The sequence below is a fragment of the Geotrypetes seraphini genome, chromosome 11 (assembly GCF_902459505.1).
Source record: "Geotrypetes seraphini chromosome 11, aGeoSer1.1, whole genome shotgun sequence".
Lineage (NCBI taxonomy): Eukaryota > Metazoa > Chordata > Amphibia > Gymnophiona > Dermophiidae > Geotrypetes > Geotrypetes seraphini.
In genome coordinates this window covers 1,106,410-1,133,013 of record NC_047094.1, presented here as the reverse complement: position 1 = coordinate 1,133,013, position 26,604 = coordinate 1,106,410, and the positions used below count along the sequence as shown (strand labels likewise).

Below are 26,604 nucleotides of genomic sequence, written 5' to 3'. Positions count from 1 at the left end.
GGACGGGTCATGTACAGCAGACTCCTCTTCATCTGAGGAACATTCTCCTTCAGAGAGAAAGGGTTCCTCTGAATCTCCCCACAGATCAGGATCCCTGACATGGGGAGAACGGTCCCGAGACTCTGGTGTAGATGGTTCTACATGTCGGGTTTTGCGCACCGATTTACCCGATCTCATCGATACCGAACCAGGCGATGTAATCGGTGGCACCGGTGCCGAAGTCTGCACCGACTGATGTTGAGCTCTCGGCTCCGGTGCAAGGACTGGCATCGATACCGATGAGGTGGAGTGAATCGGTACCGAGGGAGTGGATACCGACAATACAGGTTGTTCCACTATCGGTACCGGCTCAGTGCGGACTGGCACCGGAAGGTTCGGTGCCAGGATAGTTGGAAAGAGCTGTTGTAATTGCTCTTTGAGCTGTGCCTGGAGAATGGCCGTAATACGGTCATCAAGGGATGGCACCGGTACCGCTTTTTTCTTCTGCGGTACCTGCGGTGCCGCTCGACGCCCCGGAGATGAGGAGCCCGATGTCGAGGGACTCACCTCGATAGGGGCGGAGCGCTTCTGCTGGCGCCTCACAGTCGGCAGGATTGGACTCACTGCACTCGAGACCGGAGGACGCTCCAGCGGGGAAGGCTTCTTAGCCGGCTTACCTGCATGCTGGGACGCCGGTGCGGTGTCGCGCGGCATCGAAGAAGAGGGTGCCGACTGAACTGGTGCCAAAGTCGGAGTCGATGGAACGGGATCGGACATCTCGGCACCGAACAGTAATCGCTGTTGTATTTGGCGATTTTTTAATGTTCTCTTTTTAAGTGTGGCACAGCGGGTGCAGGTGGAGGCCTGATGCTCAGGACCCAAACACTGTAAGCACCAGTTGTGTGGGTCCGTGAGAGATATAGGCCGAGCACACCGCTGGCACTTTTTAAACCTTGGCTGAGGGGGCATGAAAGTAAAAACGGCTTCAGCCAAATCGAAGGCCGAGGCTTCGATGGTGGCAGAAGGCCCCGCAGGGGAAAAGCCAAATTGACTAAAAAGAAAAAGATTTTTTTTTTTTTACAAAAAGTAAAGAAAAAGGAAAAAGGCAAAAGCCAAAAAGGTTTACGCGAGCGGGAAGGCAAGTGAAAAAAATTTTCAACAGCCGTTGAAAAAACGCGTCTTCTTAGCTCCGCGGAAACTAAGAAACTGGGGACCGCGCGCCTCTGTCGGGCGGGAAGGCACTCGCGCGTGCGCGGTGCGGCATGCCAGAACTTTCCAAGTTCTTAGAGTGCAATCACTCTAAAATTGTCCATACCAGGGCTCCGTCGGTGCCGTCACCCATCAGTCAAGAATATGCTGCCTGCTTGTCCTGGGATAATACAGTTTTTCGTAAGAGCACAGATAGGAACACTTTTTTAGATTTCACTAGTAATCATCCATTGCCACTCAAACAGAGTTTACCCACGTCCCAGTTCCTACGGTTCAAACACATTTGTTCTGACTCCAGGGAGTTTCGTTGGCAGATCAAGGATCTTTCTCAGCGATTATTGCATCGTGGTTATCCTCCACAAATCTTAAAGAAAGCTTATAAACGAGCTAAATATGTAGATCGGAGGTTTTTGTTTCTGCCTAAAGTACGAACCCCAGATGCACAAACCATTACGTGTGTATTACAGTTTTCGCCATCAATAAAACATGTGGTTAAATCTTTACGTCGACATTGGGACATTTTGAGTCAGGATCCTGCATTTTTTGATTGCCACCTCTGTATGGCCTATTCTAGGCAAAAGAATCTTAAGGAACTTTTGAGTCCTTCAGATAGTTTTGTTTCAAAACCTCAATACAGCCAACATGAAGGAAGTCATTCTAAATGTCAGAGGTGTCAAATCTGTGCCATAACGATGGTTTTATCTGGTGGTTTTAAACACCCAGCATCGGGTAAAATGCATTTTATTCGTTTTCATACCACTTGTCTCACGGACTATGTAGTTTATCTCATTATTTGTCCCTGTCAGATGATTTATGTGGGTCAAACACGCCCCTTTAAAACACGTATGACAGAACATAAAAGTTGTCTCCACACTGGCAAACTGCACGCACCAATCGTTGCTCATTGTCTGGAGTTTAATCATGTTTTTGAAGACCTGCGGTGTTGTGCAATAGATTATATTCCTACAAACCATCATAATCGCCAGCGTCTGCTTTTACAAAGAGAACTTTTTTGGATTTGTGCTTTGGAAACTGAGGAACCTAAAGGGTTAAACTCTAGAACTGAATGGCATCATGCATTGTGATTGACAGCAGTGGTAGTGTGGTGCGTGTGGGGGATGGGTTAGGACTTTCGGGAGAGGTTTTAACATGTAGGATTTTATCCAATCCTGTTCTATCTCTGTCCCATGTGACCACAACCAATGGGATTTAAATAGGCGGGGCATAATCCACTCTCTGTGTTTGGGGAACCACCATGTTTGATCGAGGAGTTGATTTGAGAGTACGTTGAAAAGTGTCCGGTCCATTTCATTGAGAGGTTTGAGCAGCTATCCTTCAAACGTTAAGTATTTGATCATATATAACTTTGTGTTTTGCAGGATTGACTGTGACTTCACATCCTGAGGCAGCTTATAATTAGCGAAACGCTGGCCACTGTCGATGTGCGGTGTCTTTCTGTTTACTCAATAGAATTTGGCTTTTCAAATCATTTTCAGATCATAGGGGTCCTGATACAAGGCAGAGTATATCCCACTTGCATTGCACAAGGCTTTTCTCTATTGAAATATTATTGAGGAGGTTTTTTATGCCAGTGACTTTATTACACCCTGTAAAACTCCACCTGTTTTCAACCTGAGTTTCTCAGTTTGGTGGAGGGGGGAACTGAGGCTTTTACCTCCTCTTAATAATTTTCACAGAAGAAGCGTTGCTGATGTGCGAATTGTGGGTTTTTCTGCCTTGTTCTGGAACTCTATGAGTGTAGTGAGCATTCAGCTCCCTGCACTAATAACCACTATCACAGTTTAGTAAAAGGGGGGGGGGGATAATTTTTGATTAGCTTTATAGAAGTTAGAGTTGCCATACTGGGAAGACCAAAGGTTCATCAAACCCAGTATCCTAGTTCCAACAGTGGTCAATCCAGGTCACAAGTAAATCAGATTTTATAATGCTTATCCTAGGAATAAGTACTGGATTTCCCCAAGCCATCTCAATAATGGCCTATGGACTTTGGTTTTAGGAAATTATCCAAACCTTTTTTAAGCCCTGCTAAGCTAACTGCTTTCAGCACATTCTCTAGCAATGAATTTCAGAGTTTAATTACATGTTGAGTGAAGAAATATTTTTTCTGTTTTTTTTTTGGGGGTAAGAGTAAACAAGCAAACAACATCTATCCTTTCCACTCCACTCAGTACTTTATAGACCTCTATCATGTCTCCCCTGAGCTGTCTGTTCTCCATGTTGAAGAGCCTAGCCGCTTTAACCTTTCCTCATAAGGAAGTCATCCCATCCCTTTTATCATTTTCATCACCCTTTTCTGTATCTTTTCTAATTCCACTATCCCCCTCTTCTACGAAACTGCAATAGCAGTTTCTAGTGCAGAGTGCCGCACTGAATGGCCCGCGCTGCTCCTGACGCTCATCGAATTCCTAAGAGCATCAGGAGCAGCATGAGCCATTCAGCACGGCTCCCCACGCTAGAAACTGCTATCGCAGTTTCGCAGAAGAGGCGGTATATCTTTTTTTGAGATATGGCAAACTGAATTGCACACAGTATCCGAGGTGTGGCTGTACCATAGAATGGTACAAGGGCATTATATCATTTTCATCTTTGTTTTTAATTGCTTTCCTGATAATTCTTAACATTCTATTTGCTTTCTTAGCCGCCACTGCACATTGAGCTGAGGGTTTCAACATATCACCAGCATCACATATCTATAGTTTGGATTCCTCTTTCCCACATGCATCACTTTGCACTTGCTCACATTAAACATCATCTGCTGTTTTGATACCCAGTCTGTACTTAAATGTCTGTATCATACTGCTCCTATCCTGCCTTTCCTCCAAAGTATGTATATGTGTATATATATATATATATATATATACACCATATTTTTCGCTCCATAAGATGCACCTGACTATAAGAAGCACCCACCTGTAGAAGAGGAAAAACAAACAAAAAATTCTGAACCAAATGGTGTGCCCTGTCTCCCCTCTGGTGGTCTAGTGGTAGGCCGGGACAGGGTATGTCTAGTGGTGGGCACGTCTAATGGCAGTTAGAAAGCCCCAAGCCAGCCAGACACCCCACCCCCGTACCTTTTTTTTTTTTTTGTAAAATCTCTATTAGGCAAAACCATAATGAATACAAGTACATCAATAGCACTCGGGCAGAACCAGTGTTGAATACCACTAAATACAGAATAACAATAACAAGATGAAGTAAAGATCAAGCATAATGTACAGTATCTGAACTGAAGGCATGCCCAATACAAAATTTTTGTTATGGCGAAATCTAAAGTACCCATCCCCTGTATACAACCCCTCCAGCAAAACAGAGAAAAGCAGCCCCCATGATCCACAAAACCCTCCCACCCCTCCCCTCATTGGTAGCCATCCCTGTACCTTTTTAAATCCCTCCCTCCCTCGATGGCTTTCTCAATATTTTTATCACCTCCCCTGGTACCTTTCTAAAATACCCCCCACCCTGCAAACACCCGCCACCGTCATACCTTGTTAAAAACATCCTGGTGGTCCAGCGTGATTCCTCCCTCGCTAGCTGTTTCCTCCTATTTCCTGGCCAGGCACGAGCTTTCCATGCTCCTGCCTGGCCTTGCGCTGCTTTCTGATTGGTTGCTGTCAGTTCACGCGGGACTCGTGAAAACTGATGGCAGCCATTCAGAAAGCAGCACAGGGCCAGGCAGGAGCGCAGAAACTCATGAGAACTGACAGCAACCAATCAGAAAGCAGCGCAGGGCTAGGCAGGAGCACGGAAAGCTCGCGCCTGACCTCCGCGCTCCTGGCTGGGAAATAGGAGGAGACAGCTAGCGAGGGAGGAATCACGCTGGACCACCAGGATGTTTTTAACAAGGTACGACAGCGACGGGTGTTGGGGGGGTTAAAAAGGTGTAGAGGTGGGTGTTTGTGGGAGGGGGGTGTTTTAAAAAGGTACAGCGGCAGGCATGTGGGGGGATGTTTTAAAAAGGGGCGTGCAGCAGGGGGATTTTTTAAACGGTACTGGGGGGGGGGTTAAAAAATTGTACCTTCGCTCCATAAGATGCACTGAGATTTCCACCCACTTTTGGGTGGAAAAAAAGTGTGTCTCCTCATTTGCTTTATGATGAAGACCACTGAACATTTTGGTAGCCTTACTCTGGACCAACTCCATCCTGTTTATATCTTTTTTGAGGCGTGGTCTCCAGAATTGTACAAAATATTCTAAATGAGGTCTCACCAGTCTTATATAAGGGTATTATTACTTCCTTTTTCTTACTGGCCATTCTTCACCCAAGAATTCTTCTAGCTTTTGCCGTCACCTTTTCTACCTGCTTGGCCACCTTAAAATAATCATATACTATCATCCCAAGTCCCATTCCTCTTTCACCACCCTAAACTGTACCGTTCCCTTGGGTTTTTGCAGCCCAAATGCATTTCTTACCATTAAATCTTAGCTGCCAAATTTCAGACCATTCTTCAAGCTTTGCTAGGTCCTTCCTTGTGTTATTCACACCATCCAACTACTCTATTGTAGATTTCAGTATCATCCACAAAGAAATCTTACCACATAGCCCTTCAGCAATATTGCTTACAAAAATAAAAAGCAGGTCCAAGAATCGAACCTTGAGGCACACCACTGGTAACATCCCTTTCCTCAGAGTGATCTCCATTGACCACTACCCTCTGTTGCCTTCCACTCAACCAGTTCCTGACCCAATCCGTCACTTTGGGTCACATACCGAGGGCACTCGGATTATTAGATACCTGTGTGGAACACTGTCAAATACTTTGCTAAAATCTAAATACACCACATCTAGCGCATTCCCTCTATTCAATTCTCTGGTCACCCTCTAGAGAAGCATTTTTGCATCAGGTCCTGGAATCCATTCAATTCCAGAAAATTCACTATTCTCACTATTTTCTTTTCTTTATACTGCAACAGGTTTCCCCTGGGTGTTTTAAGGGAAGAGGCAAATCTTCCTGGAGATTATATTGGGGTTCTACCATTTTTGATTGAAGGATTCAGTCACAATTATGATATGGTACACAATGGTAATGTAATGTAATTTATTTCTTATATACCGCTACATCCGTTAGGTTCTAAGCGGTTTGAAGAAAATATACATTAAGATTATAAATGAGAAGTAAGAAGGTACTTAAAAAAATTCCCTTACTGTCCCGAAGGCTCACAATCTAACTAAAGTACCTGGAAATTAATAAAGAAGAGAAAATAAAGATGGTTGAAAAAAGAAAAATTCTATGTGAACTTATAGGATGGAAATTAAACTGACAGTGAAGAACTGTATGAAAAATACATATGGAATGCAGTTAGAGAGGGTAGGTTACAATCTATTTATGGTATTTGTTTAATTGGAAGGTGTTAAGGTGGGTAATTTGGGGGAAGGTTATCTGAAGGTAGGTGAATCTTCTGGAGGTAAAAGAGGAGGGGTAAAGATATTTGGATGAATTTTTTGAAAAGCAGGGTTTTGATTTCTTTTCTGAATGTTTTGAAGTTGTCTGATATTGTCATAAGATTGGAGATGGAATGGTTGATTTTTGCTGCTTGTGTTGCCAGAAGGTTGTCAAACATTTTCTTGCGTTGTGTGCCTTTGAGTGGGGGGAAGGCGAAAGGGTTCGAGGTTCTTCTGTGTCTTGAGGTGGAGATTTGATACTGTGTAGCTTGGCTCTGTATAATGGACTTTTTTGTATGTGAATGATTGAAGCTAGAATTTTGAAGGTAGCCGCATCACTCAGTTTTTCTTATTTGTATTAAGCTGTTTGTCTTATGCACTAGGGGCCCAATTCTACATCTTTTGCCAAAATAATTAGCACCAACTAGTGCGGAGCTAAGCGTGAGTCTATGAAAGTTATTTGCACTTTATAGAATCATGTTTAGAGCCACCTAAGCATCGCTATGTGTTCTCTTAGGTGCACCCTAATTATGCCAGGGTTTTCTTGGCATATGTGTTGGCATCCATGTCAAAAAGGGGACTGGGACTTTTTGTAGTTAATTCAACCACACTCAAAGCGGTTTTACATACAGGTACTTCAAGCATTTGTCCTATCTGTCTTGGTGGGCTCACAGTCTGTCTAATGTACCTGGTACAGTGGGGAATTAAGTGACTTGGCCAGGGTCACAAGGAGCAGCATAGGGTTTCAACCCACAATCTCAGGATGATGAAGCTGTAGTCTCTAACCACTGTGCCACATTCTCCTCCAGTACAATATCAGAAATGATCCAAGTATAGAACAATGAAGCCATTGTGACATCAATGATGAGGTTGGCTCTTAGGCATTGGTGGAATGAGGCATTATGACATCACAATATGAGCTCTGGAATGTTGCTAGTCTTTGGGTTTCTGCCAGGCATTATGACATCAGGGAAAAGGATTGGGACTTGTATACTGCCTTTTTGTAGTTTTACAACCAAACTCAAAGTGGTTTTACATACAGGTACTTCTAGTATTGCCCTATCTGTCCCAGGGGGCTCCCAATCTGGGGCAGTAGAGGATTAAGTGACTTGCCCAGGGTTTAAACCCAACATGTGTATGACATGAAAAAACACTCACCATCTGCCCCAAACAGAATGCTAGGAATGATTAAGAAGGGGATCACAAACAGATCTGAAAAGGTTATCATGCCATTATACTGGGCCATGGTATGCCCCCACCTGGATTACTGTGTCCAACACTGGTTGTCGTACATGAAAAAGGACATAGTACTACTCGAAAGGGTCCAGAGAAGAGCAACAAAAATGGTTAAGGGACTGGGGGAGTTGCCATAAATGAGAAGCTAGAGAAACTAGGCCTCTTCTCCCTTGAAAAGAGAAGACTGAGAGGGGCATGATCAAAACATTCAAGATATTGAAAGGAATAGACTTAGTAGAGAAAGAGAGATTGTTCACCCTCTCCAAGGTGAAGAGAACGAGAGGGCACTTGCTAAAGTTAGAAGGGAAAAGATTCCGTACAAACGTAAGAAAGTTCTTCTTCACCCAGAGAGTGGTAGAAATCTGGAACGCTCTTCCGGAGGCTGTTATAGGGGAAAACACACTTCAGGGATTTAAGAAAACTTTGGATAAGTTCCTACTGGAACAGAACATACACAGGTAAGGCTAGACTTAAATAGGGCACTGGTCTTTGACCTAAGGGCCGTCGCGTGAGGATGCTGAGCACAATGGACCACTGGTCTGACCCAGCAGCGGCAAATCTTATGTTCTTATGTACTGTAGCTATGCACCTTGGAGTAGATACACACTACTTTGTACTATGCTCATAGCAAGCTGTGTGCCTAATTTTCAATTAATGCCAATTAAGTCTATTGCTCAATTAAGCTGTGCAGTTACATCAGCTTGGCATGCCAATGTAAGTGCACAACCTAAGGCTCCTTATAGAGAATTTGGGGATAATCCCCCTCTGTAAGTCCAGATATTTCCTCTTGAATGTGCCAAAACCAGGCAGGATAGGTCTGTCAGAGTTTCCAGGTTTGACTGGAATACTTAATATACAAACTGAAGTGCTATAGTGGTTTACAATTCTAAAAACAGCTAAGCAACAACAATTCTACTATTGTCCTTATAGTTATTTTGACCATACGCTATCACATCCATAGGACCCACCCCAAATATAACAATCATCTAATTGCAACCCTCATTATCAAATGCAGGGAGTGTGTGGAACAGTGGTTAGCGCTACATCCTCAGCATCCTGAGGTTATGGGTTCAAATCCAACACTGCTCCTTGTGACCCTGGGCAAGTCACTTAAGCTCATTCTAATAGACAGAGATTGTACAGAATTTTCTTTGCTGGGAAGTTGTGGCTTCATCTGTGACTGAAACTCCAAATTTGTTGCTTTGTCCATTGTTTCAGGTCCTTTTGTTTAAAATTGTATTCACTGCAATGCTATTGTGTTTCACTTATATGTTCTGGTATTTGTCATCTTTTGCTCATTAATGAGCTGAAGAAGGAATTATTGCCTTTGAAAGCTGGTCAAAACATATTATGTTAGTCCAATTAAAAGGCATCATCAATTTTTTTAAAAAAATTTCAATCTACAACCTGCAAAGGTGGACTAACACAGCTACCATGTCATTTAGAGGTTTAGAAATTGTGGGGAAAAAAATATAATCAAAATTGAATCAGGATTTCTTAATTGCACTTATCCAGTACAGGTAGGTTCTAAGTGATTTACAAAATAAGATGCCCAAGCAGCATCAAGGGGAAATAGTTACATCACAATAAAGAGGAAGGTTATAAGAGGGGAACAAGTTACAACCCATTGTAGAGGAAGGTTACATTGTTGCAAGAGGGACAGCAGTTACGTTCTGTTCTGGAGGACGGTGACATTGTCAAGGAGAGCTGACTCTGCGCACTTACCCCAGTTGGGATTTGTCTCCTGACTGCAATACTGGGTCCCACTTGGCAGGGGCTGACTATAGTGGGCACATCCACAGGTTTCCACCATCTCCCTTTGGAAACAAGAATGAAGGCAAATCTGGAAGGGAAGCACAGGAAGGTGTCAGCCCTTCAATGGACTCAGTAGTTTTGCTTCTTTCTCGTTATTCCCATATTAGGAGTCACAGAGCAGCAAAAGACATTAGGAGTTTGTCCATACAATTGTGCAGAATTTCGGTACATATAATGGCCATGAAAGTACTGGCGGCAGCCAATGCTCCCTCTACGGATTGCCCAGATGCATGCACATTTTTTTTCATGTGAGCGACAAGTTCTAAAAATCAACAGTTTTCCAGATTTGCTCCCACAATATATGAGCAATTGCTCACACATTCTGCTTAGTGTCCCACAAACATGTTTTTGCTCTGACTCACTAATGGAGCCCGACCCCCAGCCCACCCCTGGCCCTGCTTCACCTCCCAGCCCCACCCCACACGTCATGCTCAGAGGCCCTCCGGATGGCCCGGAGCTCAGGAAAATGAGATGAGGTTCGTGTGGAGACAGAGAGAAGGAGAGGCATTGATGCCGGACATAACACTCTGTATATGTCGTGTGTCCTTCAATTCCTGGCAGCACACCCAGAATCTCACCCTAGTGTGCCGTGATTTACTGGCTCAGAGGGAACATAACTAGCAGCTATTCTCCTCTCCTCAAACTATAAATCCTTCTCTAAGGTGATTGAAACTGCTGTCTGCACCCAATATCCAGCATTCTTCTTTACTGCCCCATCCATCCTGCTTCTCACCCTACAGCAATTTTTATCTCCTCCTTTCCTTTTTCCAAGGATTTATTTGTCCCTCTTCTTGTTCAGGCAGAAATATTGCTGCTGAGTTACAGAATTTTTGGACAGTCCTGGTTTTGGAAGTTACATTCCAATGCAGTCCAGTTTTTACAGTTGGAAATCCGGGCTGCAGTTCTTATACTGAATCAGGAGGGGATGGTCAGAAATCCAGAATCAGTCCAAAAATTCACATCTGGAACTGCATAACTTGACAGATCAGGGAGAGGGAAGGAAGGAGCTGTAGGGCAGCGGCTATTACTACTATTTATCATTTCTCTAGTGCTGTACATTTACATGTAATAGACAGTCCCTACTCAGAAGGGCTTACAATCTAATTTGGACAGACAGGACATATAGGGCTGGGGAGTTACTTGCAGAGAGAATGACAGGATGGTGAGTGGGAGTTAGGAGTTTTATGGTGAGTGGGAGTTAGGAGTTTTATGGTGAGTGGGAGTTAGGAGTTGAAAGCAGCCTCGAACAAGTGGGCTTGTAGTTTGGATTTGAATATTGATAGAGACGGAGACTGATGTAAAGACTCAGGCAGTCTGTTCCATGTATACGGTGTAGCAAGATAGAAGGGATAGAGTCTGGAGTTGACAGTGGAGAAGGATAAGAGAGTCTAGCCCGATAAATGGAGTTCACTGGGGGGGGGGTGGAGATAAGTGTGGAGAGATATTGAGGGAATGCACTTGGAGGTCAGTAATGGGAGAGTTAAAGAGCGAGAGGCCACCAAAGATAAGAAAGTAGGGTTAAAGAACGGCTACAAATAAATAGACTCATGCCTCAAAAAGAGAAGGAATGAAGTCAGTTATGAACTTTAAACACCTTTTTAAATGGGCTGCAAGCAGGGGCACTGCCAACTCACAGGTTAGAGACAGAGGAAGTCTTGGCAATCAGGCATGGAGGGATGAGTACATTAAGATAGGGGGAAAAATAATAACAATCCCCTCAAAAAGGGGAGATTCAGGGTTGACCCCACAGCCCACTCTGCCTCTGGCATAGCCGATTCCTGTCTCTGTGGCAATATATAACCATGTAGGGACTAGAAGAGGAGCCTCTACCTCTTCCTGCCTATATAAATAGGCACTGATGCAGGGAATAGAAGCAGAGGCATTGAGGAAGAGCTACAATTTCTTGCAGGACCCTTTCTACCCCAGTACTCACATCTCCTCCTCCACTACTGCGCCTCACTCCTGCTCTGTCCCGTTATTAGGACATTAAAAAAAAATGGCAGAAATTTGTGTGGTGAAAAAAACACTGTAGTTCTCTAGTTGCGAGGCTCAAACAAAAGACAGCTTAAGAAAAGGTTTGTGCTTACGTTCAGATTGTAGCTCTTATTAAAGAGGTTTGGCACAGGTACATCGCTGCCATCCATGGTACAGTCGCTGTAAGGTGAGCTCAACTTACTGCTTTCCATCTGGAATGAAACATGGAACAACCAGAAAAACGATAAGAAAGGAAGAGTCATGATAAGAACATAAGAATAGCCATACGGGGTCAGACCAGGGCTGCATCTAGCTTAGTATTCTGTTTCCACAGTGGTCAATCTCTATTTCGGTGGATAACACTATCCTCCTCCCTGTCTCATTGGCTCGCAACCTTGGGGTGATCTTTGACTCCTCTCTCTCCTTCTCTGCTCAGATTAAACAGACCACCAAATCCTGTCGCTTCCTCCTCTATAGCAGTGTTTTTCAACTTTTTTACACCTATGGACCGGCAGAAATAAAAGAATTATTCTGTGGACCGGCATCGGTCCATGGACCGGCGGTTGAAGAACACCGGGCTAAGTCATAGGCCAGACACCGCCCAGCTCTACCCCAGACCCCACCCCCATAATAGTACTAATTGCACTTTGCACGTCCCATGCCTCATCTGGAAGCCTTCCCTCTGACGTTGCAACATCAGCGAGAAGGCTTCCGGTTCCAGGCGCAGGATGCCCGTAGGAGCCACTGCCCATGGCTTTGTGCACTGAATCAGTTAGGAAGAGGGAGCTGGCTTGAAAATAACGCCGCATCGATTGCACCATGGACCAGCAGTTGAAGAACACTGCTCTATAGCATTCCCAAAATCCGTTCTCTCCTCTCTGAACACACGACCAAAACCCTTGTCCACGCTCTCGTCACCTCGCGCTTAGACTACTGCAATGCACTTCTCTCGGGCCTCCCACGTGCCCATCTCTTGCCTCTTCAATCCGTTCAAAATTCTGCTGTGCCACTATTCTCACATTACCCCTCTCCTCAAGTCGCTTCATTGGCTCCCCGTCCATCTCTGAATACAATTTAGATTCCTCTTGCTGACCTACAACTACATTCGCTCTGAAGCCCCCCCAAATCTCTCTTCACTTATCTCCCCCTATGTTCCTCACCGTGATCTCCGTTCATCGGGCAACCCCCTCTTATCTGTACCCTTTTCTTCCACTGCCAGCTGTATGCCTGGAATAGGCTGCCTGAATCAATACGTCATGCTCCCTAACTAGCAGCATTCAAATCCAAGCTAAAAGCCCACTTTTTTGAATCTGTTTCCAACTCCTAACTCCCACTCACTACTGTCAGATACCTATATCCACTATAATCTCCCCAACCCTGAAATGTCCTGTTTAAATTAGATTGTAAGCTCTTCTGAGAAGGGACCATCTATTGTATGTTAAAATGTACAGCGCTGCATACGCCTTTCAGCGCTTCCAAAATAATAAATAGTAGTAGTAGTAACAAGTACTTGTGGAAACATTCAGTGGCTCCTCCATGTCTGTCTCTATAGCAGACTCTGGATTTTTTCCTCCAAGAAGTTGTCAAACATTTTTTTTAAACATGAAACAATGTCAAATGGGCTTTTCAAAAATCCTACCCATCACAACGAATCAAAAATATAGAACAAATGGGCAAGCAAAGGATTAAACTAAATAAATTTAAAACTTATTACCAAATCAAAGCAACAAAATTAGTAATGGAAAACATTCACCACAATTATATAAAAAATATCACTTATTCAACCCTTCAATGAAAGTTTCTCACCTTTCTAATATCTTCATCTACGAATGTCTCAATGTGTAAATATATACATAATAAATAATTAATAAATAATAAATGAGACTAAGGAGGAGTGCGTATCATAAAGCCGGATAGACTCATATCATAAGACCTCTTATAACCTGGAGGTTATAAGAACATAAGCATCGCCTCTGCCGAGTCAGACCATAGGTCCATCGGGCTCAGCAGTCCGCACTCGCGGCGGCCCCCCAGGTCCATGACCTATAGTGATCCTTTACTTAAGACATTTTATCCTTTATAGTACCCCTCTAGCTATACCCCTCAATCCCCTTTTCCTTTAGGAACATGTCCAACCCCTTTTTGAAACCCAAAATCGAACTCTGCTCTACCACCTCCTCCGGAAGCGCATTCCAGGTATCCACCACCCTCTGGCTGAAGAAGAACTTCCTAGCATTTGTTCTGAATCTGTCTCCCTTCAATTTTCTTGCGTGCCCTCTTGTTTTTGTTTCCCCCACCAGTCTGAAGAATCTGCCCCTCTCCACCTTCTCTATACCCTTTATGATCTTGTAAGTTTCTATCATGTCCCCTCTAAGTCTCCGTTTTTCCAGAGAAAAGAGCCCCAGTTTCTCCAGACTCTCAGCATATGAGAGGCCTTCCATGCCCCTTATCATCTTTGTTGCTCTTCTCTGGACCCTCTCGTGTGTCGCTATATCCTTCTTAAGGTACGGCGACCAGTATTACATTACATTACATTACATTAGTGATTTCTATTCCGCCATTACCTTGCGGTTCAAGGCGGATTACATTCCAACTAAAAAACAGGAATTACATACAAATTAAAAGGAATAGAATAAGCGATGACATAGAATTTTTTAAGGTAATAAACATTGGATAAAGAGTTACCAAAGGGAAGTGGAGGTCTTTGGGAGGTAAGAATATGGTGAAATTATGGGTTTTAGATAGCATTTGATAGGTAAAAGTGTTGTTAAGAGTAAGAGGTTTTAAGAGTGGGTGTGGTTAGGACTGTTTCAGGGCTTTCTTGAAGAGTATAGTTTTTATTTGTTTTCTGAAAATCTTGTAGTCTGGGGTGATTAACAGTAGGTTGGAGATTTGGTTATCCATTCTTGCAGCTTGAGTGGCTAGGAGGCCGTCGTATTGTTTTGACCGTTTTACTTCCTTGATCGGGGGAGGTGTGAAAGGGGAGTGCGTTTTTCTATGTCTGGTTGAGGTTGCTTGGATGAGGCGATTGTTTAGGTAGGCTGGGCTGTTTCCATTTAGGGTTTTGAATATCATGCAGTAGAATTTAAATAATATTCTTTCTTGGATTGGTAGCCAGTGTGAGTTGATGTAGGCTTCTGTGATATGATCATGTTTCCTCAGTGAGTAGATGAGTCTCAGAGCAGTATTTTGGATTGTTTGTAGTTGCTTGGTCATCGTGGCAGGGCAGGGGAGGTAGAGGATGTTGCAGTAGTCTAGCAATCCTAGGATTAGGGATTGCACTATGAGCTGGAATTGTGATCTTTCAAAGAATTTCCGGACTTGTCTCAGGTTTCTCATTATTGCAAAGGATTTCTGTATGGTTTTATTTATTTGCAGTTGCATAGTGCAGCATCTGTCTATTGTCACTCCTAGTAGTTTTATGGTGGTTTGGATTGGATAGTTGATTGAGTTAAGTTCTAAATTGGTTATAGTTGGGACTTTGTCATTTTCGAGGAGGATGAATTTAGTTTTATCTGGGTTGAGTTTTAGTTTGTGTTCTTTCATCCAGGTTGTAACTGTTTCTATTGTTTGGTGTATTATGTTTGTCATGGTGGTCTTTGGCTGATCATATGGTATGAGGATGGTGATGTCATCCGCATAACTATAGGTGGTGATGCCTAGGTTCTCCAGGTATGCCCCGAGAGAGGCAGTGTATAGGTTGAAGAGAGTAGGGGATAGTGGGGATCCCTGTGGTACGCCGCAAGGGTTTGACCAAGGATCTGATTTTTCTTTGTTTGATTTTACTCTGTAGGTTCTGGATTTTAGGAAGCCTTCAAACCAAGAATATACTGTATCTGAGATACCTATTGCATCCAAGATTTGGAGAAGGATGTTATGATCAACTAGGTCGAATGCTGCAGTTAGGTCCAGTTGTATGAGAAGCATTTTTTTTCCTGTGCTGAGGTGTTGTCTGGCTGTGTCCATAAGGGAGCCCAGGAGTGTCTCTGTGCTGAAGTTAGTTCTGAATCCTGATTGCATGGGGTGGAGTAGGTTATGGTCATCTAGATAGTTTGTGAGGAGTTTGGCTACTAGGCCTTCTGTAATTTTGACATATAGCGGTATAGAGGCAATGGGTCTGAAGTTGGATGGTTGGTCTGTTGGTCCTTTTGGGTCTTTTTGAATTGGGGTGATGATAATTTCGCTGAAGTCAGTAGGGAAAAAGCCATCTGTGAGTGTTGTTTGTATCCATTGCAGAAGTAGAGTACGGAATTTTATACTGGAGGTGGTAAGGAGATATGCTGGGCAGTTGTTGAGGTCACAGGAGGCGTGGCTGTATTTTTTGTAGAGTTTATTGAATTCGGACCATTGTATGTTGGGGAATTGAGACCATGTTCTGTCCGCTGTAGTAGATTCTTTATCCGTGGGTTGGGTTGTGATTTCGTTTAGGTGGGATGGGGTAGAGTTGAGGGTGGCTCTGGCGTTAGTGATTTTGTTCTTGAAATAGTCTGCTAGAAGGGTGGCTGAGGGGGTTGGGTTGTTGTTAGTGGTCGTGTAGGGTTTGGTGTCCGTTAGGTCTTTTAATATTTTGAATAGTTTTTTGGTATCTTGGGTTTCTGTGCCTATAAGGTTTGTGTAGTGAGTTTTTCTCTTGTCTTTTAGTAGGATTTTATATTGTTTGTTAGTTTTTTTCCAGGCGGTTTTCGTTTGATCTAGGTTTGTTTTTCTCCATTTTCTTTCTAATCTTCTGCATTGTCTTTTAAGTTGGAGCAGATCATTGTCAAACCATTGGTCTGATCTTCTACTGGTTCTAGTTTTGGTTTGTAGTGGGGCTAGTTCGTCCTGGGTGTTGGTGGCTAGAGAATTCCAGTGAGAGATGAAGTCTTTTGGGTCGCAGTCCTGGAGTGTTTCATCTATTTTTTTCCAGAATGCAGTTGGCTCGATATGTTTGCGTGAGGTGTATGTTATTTTTTGGGATTTAGGTGTGGTTTTGTTCTTGGTCCAGTTAATGCTGAAATTGTAGGTGTAGTGGTCTGACCAGAGGGATGGGGACCAGGTTCCATTGGGTGTTTGAATTACTGGGGTGGTTGATTGGTGGGTCATGAAGGCTGCAATGTCTAGTTGATGTCCTTTTTCATGAGTGGTTTGTGGGTCTAGGATTTGGAAGGATAAGGCATTGAGAAATGCTAGACAGTTTTTTGCTGGTGTGGATTTTGGGTCTTCTAGGTGGAGGTTTAGGTCTCCTAGGATAAGGTTATATTCTGCTGTTAAGGAGTTTTGGTAGATGAAGTTTTCAAATTCAGGTCTCGTTGTGGTCCAATTTCCCGGTGTTATGTAACAGAGCATGCATGCTAGTGAGTTTTTTAGTGTGGAGCTTGTGAGATGACAGGCAAGGAAGTCCATTTGTGTGGTGGATGTTTTTTCTTGTATATTTAGGGTTAGGGAGTCTTTGAATATTATTGCTAGTCCTCCTCCTCTTTTTTTCTCTCTGCAGGTCACTGTTATTTTGTACCCCTGCGGGCATACCTCTGTTATTCTGGGGTCTGTGTCTGAGGTTAACCAGGTTTCTGTGAGGAAGAGACAGTCTAGGTTTTCGGTTTTTAACCAATTTTTTATATGTTCTGTTTTGGATCCTAAGGCTCTGATGTTTAGGTAGGCACACGTTAGAGTAGTGGTTTCTGTTTGATTTTTGTGGGTCGTTTCAGGGTAGATGAGTGTTTTGGGAGGAGGTTGAGGTTTGGTCTTGGGAGGTGTTGTTCTTTTTCTCCAGGTTGTGGTGATGGAATGTTGGGTGCTGGTCTGGTGGTTCGAGTTTCTTGTTAAGAAGGTTCTGCCGTTATGGAGTTGGAAATTGGTTACAGAGGAGCTTGTGGGTGTGGTGTATAAGTTGTTTGCTACTACTTTCCAGCTGGTGATGAGGAGGATTGTTATTAGGGTGGCTTGAGTATGTGTTTGTGTGGATAGCTTCATCTTTAGTGGCAGTTGGTGGGGGTCTGGACTGATTCTGAAAGTCGTTTGTCCTGTTGTTATTGGTGAGGGAGATAGATCTTGTTGTTTTGTGGTAAATGGGTTATGTTGTATGTCTGATCAAATGAACGCAGTATTCCAAATGCGGGCATACCATCGCCCGATATAGCGGCAGGATAACTTCTTTGGTTTTGGTAGTGATTCCTTTTTTAATAATTCCCAACATTCTGTTCGCCTTCTTGGAGGCCGCTGCGCATTGTGCTCCCGTCTTTGCATTTCTCTACATTGAAACACATTTGCCTTTTATTTGCCCATTCACTCAGTTTTTTTCAAGTCCCTTTGTAGTTCTTTACATTCTTCAACAGTTCTAACCCTACTGGAGAGTTTTGTGTCGTCCGCAAATTTTATGACTTTGCACTTCGTCCCCACTTCCAGGTCATTAATGAATATATTGAACAGCAGTGGTCCCAGCACTGACCCCTGCGGGACACCGCTTGTGACTGCTTCCCAGTCAGAGTAGTGTCCTTTTACTCCTACCCTCTACTTCCTGTCCGCCAACCAATTACAGATCCATCTGTGCACTTCCCCCTCCACCTCATGGTTCCAGTTTCCTTAGCAGGCGTTCATGGGGTACCTTGTCGAAGGCTTTTTGAAAGTCCAGATATATGATGTCTATGGGGTCACCTTTGTCCAATTGTTCGTTAATCCCCTCGAAGAAGTGCAGTAGGTTCGTTTGGCAGGATCTCCCTTTACAGAAACCATGCTGGCTGGTTCTCATCAGATTATTTCTTTCTATATGCTCATTTATGCTGTCTTTGATTAATGATTCGGCCATCTTTCCCGGGACTGAGGTCAAGCTCACCGGTCTGTAGTTCCCCGGGTCACCTCTGGATCCCTTTTTGAAGATAGGTGTAACATTCGCTATCCTCCAGTCCTCCGGGACTACCCCTGTTTTCAAGGATAGGTTGCAAATCTTCTGTAGTAACTCCGCTATTTCGTCTCTGAGCTCCTTCAATATTCTCGGGTGGATTCCATCAGGTCCCAGCGATTTGTCAGTTTTTAGTCTATCTATCTGTTTGAATACGTTCTCGAGGCTCACCTCTATTGATAATAATTTTTCCTCTTGTTCCCTCCATCTACGTTAACCGCTGTTACACATCCTCTGGCAGCACGTTTCAGAGCTTAACTATTCTCTGAGTGAAAAAATATTTCCACCCGTTGGGTTTCAAAGTATTTCCCTGTAACTTCATCAAGTGTCCTCTAGTCTTTGTAACGTTTTAAAGAGTAAAAAATCGATTCACTCTTACCTGTTCTACACCACTCAGGATTTTGTAGACTTCAATTGTATCTCCCCTCAGCCATCACTTTTCCCCTAACCTATTTAGTCTTTCCTCATACGAGAAGAGTTCCATCCCCTTTAGCACCTTGGTCGCTCTTCTTTGAATCCTTTCTAATTCCACTATATCTTTTCTGAAATATGGCGACCAAAACAGATCATTGTTGGCATGGGTGTGGTGAAAGGGGCACTTATTTTCACATGTGGTGGACTTGTTCTGTGGTGCAGAGATATTGGGCACAGGTCTTTGATCTTCTCTTGTCCATTCTGCATAGACGGGTTGAGTGCCTGCCAGCCTTGGTATTCTTGCACCACTTTCCTCTGGACATTGAACTGGAAGATGAGACTTTTAGTAAACTCAATTTATTGACTGTGGCTCGTCTGGAGTTGGCTGCAGTGTGGAAGCAGCCATATTCTCCGTCTTGTGCTAAGCTGCTTCAGTGCTTGGATCAGTGGGATAGTTTGTACTTTCCGACTGCTCAAAAGAACTCTAGAATGAGGTCCTTTAATTGAATTTGGAAACGATTTGACTGTTGGAGGGAACTTCATGCCATGTTTGATATTTGCTGTACTGGGGTGGGGTTTCTGTTTTTCATTTACTTATGCGAGGGTACTGAAGAATCACTGTACTCCTGTTTCTTTTGCTGTGCACTGTTTGTTGTAAAGCATATTTCTTTTGTGTTTCTACAATAAAAAGCTGTTAATTTAAAAAAAAGTATAATTGACTTTTGTTTGACTATTTTAATGAACAAATATAATTAAAAAGCTGCTCTTTGCTTTAGGGGACAAGCCTTGAAACAGCCTTTTGGTGAAACATGATGTCATGTCGGGAGTTCCCAATATTTTCATCAGAGGCTTCAAGATAAGTATCTGATTTTAGTCTTAAATCTGAAAATAGTAAAATTTGGATTCAAATGAAACCAGAGTAATGTTATGTTATGTTAATCAGGTTTTCTATTCTTCCTTTACCCATTCAGTTCAATGTCAGATTACATCATAAGAGGTTGGGCCAGTTAGCCAGGAAGTTACAATGGACGGAAGTTTGGCTAAGTTCACCTCAATATTAAATGATTGATTTATTGAGTATAGTCGCTGAGGTTCATTGGAATAAGTTTAATCTGATACAGTATTAGAGAAAAAATAGTGTTATTTATAAATTTATTTATAAGCCTCTAGGATTGGCTGAAATCCAAGTGGACTACATCTGGTGCACACCCTTCATCCAGTTCTGTGGTCACCCAGTCAAAAACCTCAGGTACGTTTGGCATGATTTTCGTTTAGTAAAACCATGTTGCCTTGGATCTTGTAACCCATCAAATCCAGGAAATTCACTATCCTTTCCTTCCGCTGTGTCTCCATTACTTTTCCAATTATCAAAGAGAGGCTCATCAGTCCTTAGTTTTCCCACTTCTTCTCCATCACCACTTTTGTTGCTTGTTCCTCCCATTTAAGAAATATAAACAAGAGGGAAAAATGACCCCTTCTTAGCTACTTCTGGCTTAATGAATAAATAGATTCCAGGTGCGATTGGGCTACTCCCCATGCAGGCAGTAGAGATGCACTTTGAATAAGTAGGACCCCAATATCTTCACTAGCTTCTACGATTTCTATGACTCTTATTCCCCCCCCTTGGTGCTCAAAAGTATCACTTACCAACTGCATTCCAATATTGGTTTCTGTTGCTGGCTGGATCTCAATTCCTATATCCTCTATGAATGGATAGTCATCTTGATCATGAACAAGGATTTTTGCTCCCGATGATGAAACAAGGAATGGATTGTATTCTTCTTCATCAATATACAGCACAACCTGTAAGCCTGTAGCAGAGGGAAATGGTTTGAAAACATAACATGTCACATTTTTGCTAAATACTGGGCACTGAAGCTGAATTCAGATTCCCCAATCTACTTCCTGCATTTTCCCAGGTCTGCCTCTGTGTCATTCCCAGGATTCTGTCCAGCATGCTTTTAGTCGTTACAAAGACTTCCTATGATGATTCATTCTTGAAAAGAACCCTGGACTGTTACCATATACATTCTATAAAAAACATTTCACTTGGTTACAGAGAGCTTCTAATTTAACCTCAGCACAAGAAGGTTTAGTGACTTGCTTAAGATAAACAGTGGAATCTGACCAGCAGTTTTTAAAGAAATTAGTTTCCAAGTTATAATAAAGCATGGAAGAACTTTATCAAGCCTTTGTGTACTATGCCCACAGCATATAATGCCATCTATCCACCACTTACAGTCTTCACTACTAAGCTCATGTTTGCAAGCATGACACAGACAACTCCTCCCATAAAATAGAGAGGGTTGAAATTACACTGGAGCTGAACCCAAACATTCTGTTTTGGAAATAAGAATAAAATGAAGCCAAGGGAAATAATTCATTAGATGTCACTGTCAACAGATGTCAAAGGATGGATTTTACATTTTAACCACAGGATGCCACAGTCCAAGTATAAGCTGGTATACACAGTCATAAAGCAAGCTAGACATTTCAGTCACTAGGTTTCACAGTAGAATATGAAACAAAGAAATTTAAACATACATCTGAATCACTAAAATGCAGCCCATCATAGGCAGAGTATGGCAGATGTGTGGTGGAGAACGTATGTGCAGCATCTTGCCTTCAATGTGCATCTCAAAAAAGATATAGAGAAGGGCGACAAACGATAAAAGGGATGGGATGACTTCCCTATGAGGAAAGGCTTATGTGGCTAGGGCTCTTCAGCTTGGAGAAGAGACGGCTCAGTGGTCTATAAAATGCTCAATGGAGTGGAAAGGGTAGATGTGAAGCGTTTGTTTACTCTTTCCAAAAATACTAGGATGAAGCTGCTAAGTAGGAGATTTAAAACAAACTGGAGAAAATATTTCTTCACACAATGCGTAATTAAACTCTGGAATTTGTTGTGAGAAAATGAAGTGAAAGCAGTTAGCTTAGCAGGGCTTAAAAAAGATTTGGGTAATTTCCTAAAAGAGAAGTCCGTTATTGAGATGGCTTGGGGAAATCCACTGCAGCATAAAATCTGTTTTACTACTTGGGATCATCCAAGTACCGACTTGGGCGGGTTTTTAGACGTTTAAGTTTTGATTACGAGTCCCATAATATACAGTTTACTGGTTACAATTTGCCATAGTTATCCTTATAGTGCAAGTTTTCCTGTACAAGTTTTGTCCTAACACAGACAAGTTAGATTTGCCATAGTGTAGTGCAAGATTTTACAATACAAGTTTCATTTACATGACACATACTGGGATCCAGTACCAATATACATTTCTTTGTAATCCATCGGTCAAGGGTAGGGGAGTTAAGTGAAGAGGTATGTTTTTATTGCTTTCTTAAAGTAGAGGAGTCCTTCAAGGGATCTGATCTGCGGGGGCAGTCAATTCCAATAGCTTGGTATGAAGTGGAAGTAGGAATATTGTTTGGCGGATTGCAGGGCACAACCGGGGGCGTTTTCAGGCATATTTCATCCTTGAAGCGGAGGAACCGGTTCAGCACATACAGAGGAAACTTAGCCATCATGTAGCCCGGCACCATGTCATGCAGGGATTTAAATGCTAGCATCAGGTCCTTGAAGACACAACGTTTGGCTACGGGCAACCAGTGAGCCAATGCTAGAGCCTGGGAGACAGGGTTGTGGGCACGGAGGTTTTTTAGAAGGCCGACTGCCGTTTTTTGAACATGCTGGAGACGTTGTGTGTTCTTTGCCGTGAGACCATTGAATAGCGCATTGCAGTAATCCATGCGGGAGAGTACTAAGGCATAGAGCAGTTGGGCAAAGTCAGACTCTGAAAAGTAGTTCCTTATTTTTCGGAATTGTCGCAGGTAGTAAAATGAGGAAGATATCACTTGAGAGATATGGCTGGAAAGCGACAGGTTGCAGTCAAGGAGTATTCCTAGGTTGTGCACTTGGTCTTTCGCAGTTATGGTAGTCGAATCCCTATGCAGCGAGGGATGGGTGCAGTCACAGTGTTCTTTGTGGATCCAAAGGAGTTCCATCTTGGAAGCGTGTAGTTGTAATTTGTTGATGGACATACAATTTTTGATTTCTGAGAGGCAGTTTAGGAGTTTTGCTATATGCGTGTCATGAGCTTCTCCTAGTGGTAGGTACAGTGAATCTGTATTTAATATTTACAGGCTATGTCTAGGACAGGTCTAACATAGAGAATGAATAATAGGGGGGATAGCGGTACACCATATTTGATCGGTTTCGATAGTGTGTCGTTGAGCAGAATGCTTTGGGATCTGTTATTCAGGAAAGAGTTGAACTGTCAAAGCGCAATGTCTTGGATTCCAGATTCAGAGAACTGTTCAATGAGGAGAGGATGGTCGATAGTGTGAAACGCCGCACTGAGATCCAGCAGCACCAGAAGGACATCATTACCCTTATCCACGATTTTCTAGCAGTTAGTACTAAAATAAGTTAGTACTAAAAGCAGAGTTTCTGTGCTGTGAGCAGACCCAAGTCCAAATTGTGAAGGATGTAAACAAGAAAATCCATCAAAATATTTGGCAAACTGTAGGCTGACAGAAGTCTCAATTTTGTGAAAAAAGAATACTTGCAATTGGATGAAAGCTGGCAGGCAAAAATAAGTCTGATTCAGGTGCTTTAGGTATTAGTGACAGAACAATGTGACCCATATCAGAAGGTAACAGGTAATCTGCAACAGATTATTTACTCCTAAAATAATCTAATTTATGATTGCTGCTGGTACAGAAGAAAACAAATAGGTAGGGCAATTATCTAATGAACAATGAGAGTGAAACATCTCAAAAGTAGTAGCTGAGAAGGTAAGGAACATGAGATAAGCTACAAAAGATTGCAGAAAGAAGACAGGCAAAAGTATCTGGAAACATTAAGAGAGGCTAGTCGAGTAGTCAGGAAAGCAAACATGCAAATGGAAGAAAAAACAGCACACAGGAAAATGGGGAGATAAGACATATTTTAGATATAGTAGTGATAGAAAGAAGTACAAAAGTGTCTTTGTGAAACTCAAGGGTGAAGGGGAGAAATATGTAGAAGCTAATAATGATAAGGCAGAATTGTTTAACAACAGCTGAAGCGCCAAGAAGGGACAACAGAAAACAAAAACAAATAGGGCTGGAGGTGTGGCAGACCCTGATCGATTTTCAGAAGACTGTGTTTATGAGGAGCTCGCTAAACTAAAGGTGGATAAAACGATGGGGACAGATGGTGAATATCTGAGGGTACTGAGGGAACCTAGGGAAGTTTTGATGGCTCTGCTGGCTTACCTTTTCAATGCTTTTCTAGAGTCAGGAGTGGTACCGGAGGATTGGAGGAGGGTAGATGTAGTCCCTCTCCACAAAAGTGGAAGTAAGGAAGAAGTAGGGAACTACAGGCCAGTACGTCTGACTTCTTTGATAAATAAATTAATGGAAACACTTTTTTTTAAAATCTTTATTCATTACAATAAGTGTGACAATATGTTCAAAATAATTAACAATAAATATATCACTTAATTATCATCAATGGTACAAATAATATGTACTTATCTCCCACCCTTCCCACCCTTTCCTATCATATAATCAAATACTTTGTACAATTTATAATAATAATAAAATTATCCTCCCACTCCCCTCATGGAAACACTTTTAAAACAGGGAATAGTGATGTTTCTGGAATCCTGTGGATTACAGAACATAAGACGTGCCACCTCCGGAACAGACCCTAGGTCCATCAAGTCCAGCGATCCACACATGCGGAGGCCCCGCAAGGTGTACAGGACCAAAGGCAAGTTTCAAGTTTCAAGTTCAAGTTTCAAGTTTATTAAATTTTGATTTTACGCAATATCCAATATTTCAATGCGTATTACATAATTGTAAAAGCCAGGGATGACAAATACAAATACAAATAAGACTATTATACAGACATTATGTTGTATTAATACAAACTGAAACAAGTAGGTAAAAGGGAGAAATACAATTTATACAATTCATAAAATTAATTAAAAAAAGAATAAAAAAAGAAAAAAATATAAAAAACAAACATTTAAGGTTTGTACATAAGGATAGGGTCAATTTAGAAAAAAGAAAAAAATTATTAAGAAAATTAATTGATAAAAAGAGCTTCAGTTATTTTAAAATGATTCATGGAAAGAGGTAATGTTAGGAATAATTGATCTGTTTAAAAGTAGATAGTTTTAATATGAAGAATAAATAAAGATCCAGATTAGTATTAATGATCTTTTGAAAGAAGAGAAGAAAGAGGATTAAGATTAAAAAGCACTTATAGTTTCCATGTTGATGTCCTACTCATTTGATTCTTTAGAGAATAAGTACTGTGTTTATTACAATTATTTATCTATGTATTGAATGCATCTTTATAAAGAATGTTTTTCAAACCGCGTTTAAATTTGACCAGTGATGGTTCGTTACGTAGATAAATTGGTAAATTGTTCCACAGTTGGGGTGCTTGTACTGAACATATGGTTGGTCTTCTTGTCCCAATTATTTTTAAAGAAGGGATGGTTAATAACATGGATTCACTAGAGGCAGGTCTTGTCAGACAAATCTAATCAATTTCTTTGACTGGGTGATCAGAGAATTGGATAGAGGGAGTGCAATAGATGTGGTGTATTTAGATTTTAGCAAAGCCTTTGACAGTGTTCCACACAGGCATCTAATAAATAAACTGCGTGCCCTCAGTATGGGTCCCAAATTGATGGACTAGGTCAGGAACTGGTTGAGTGGAAGGTGACAAAGTAGTGGTCAATGGAGATCACTCTGAGGAAAGGGATGCTACTAGTGGTGTGCCACAAGGTTTGGTTCTTGGGTCTGTTCTTTTTAACATTTTTGTAAGTAATATTGTTGAATGGCTAACTGATAAAATTTGCCTCTTTATGAATGATACCAAAATCTACAATAAAGTAGATACCCCTGATGGTGTGGAAAACATTAGGAAGGACATATTGAAGCTTGAGGAATGGTCTGGAATTTAGCAGCTAAAATTTAATGCTATGAACTGCAAGGTCATGCATTTGGGCTTCAGAAAACCAAGGGAGCAATATAGTTTAGGGTTGAAGAACTTTTGTGCACGAAAGAGGAGCGGGACTTGGTGCGATAGTATGTGGGAGTGTGGTGCAATGGTTAAAGCTACAGCCTCAGCATCCTGAGGTTGTAGGTTCAAACCCACGCTGCTCCTTGTGACCCTGGGCAAGGTCACTTAATCCTCCCATTGCCCCAGGTTCATTAGATTGATTGTGAGCCCACTGGAACAGATGGGGAAAAATGCTTGAATACCTGGATAGGTTCATGTAAACCGTTATGAGCTCCCCTAGGAGAAGAGTATAAAAAATTGAATAAATAAATATGTGATGATCTTAACGTGGCCAAACAGGTTGACAAGGTGACGGTGAAAGCTATAAGGATGCTTGGGTGCATAGGGAAAGGAATAGCCAGTAGGAAAAAGGAGGTATTGATTCTCCTGTGTATACAATTCTGGAGACTGCACCTCCAAAAATATATAAACATAATGGAGTTGGTCCAAAGGCTACTAAAATGGTCAGTGGTTTTTGTCATAAGGCGTATGGTGATAGACTCAAAGATCTCAATATGTGTAAGGCAGGAGAGGAGAGATATAGAAATATGAAGGCAGATAAAGGCCAAATAGCCCATCCAGTCTGCCCATCTGAAGTAACCATTCTCTTTTTTCTCTCTCTGAGAGATCCCAAGTGCCTATCCC

The 26,604-nt window shown here is 42.2% G+C and overlaps 1 protein-coding gene across 1 annotated transcript in view; it reads right to left on the bottom strand.

The window, feature by feature from the left end:
- Positions 1–26,604, bottom strand: part of SCNN1G (sodium channel epithelial 1 subunit gamma) — a 94,138-nt gene that overhangs the window by 15,356 nt on the left and 52,178 nt on the right. The window contains exons 6-8 of the mRNA XM_033962797.1: positions 20,550–20,713; positions 11,728–11,826; positions 9,551–9,668 (exon numbers count right to left, since the gene is read on the bottom strand). Of these exons, the coding sequence (XP_033818688.1) occupies positions 9,551–9,668; positions 11,728–11,826; positions 20,550–20,713 (381 nt within the window). The remainder of the gene's footprint in view (positions 1–9,550; positions 9,669–11,727; positions 11,827–20,549; positions 20,714–26,604) is intronic.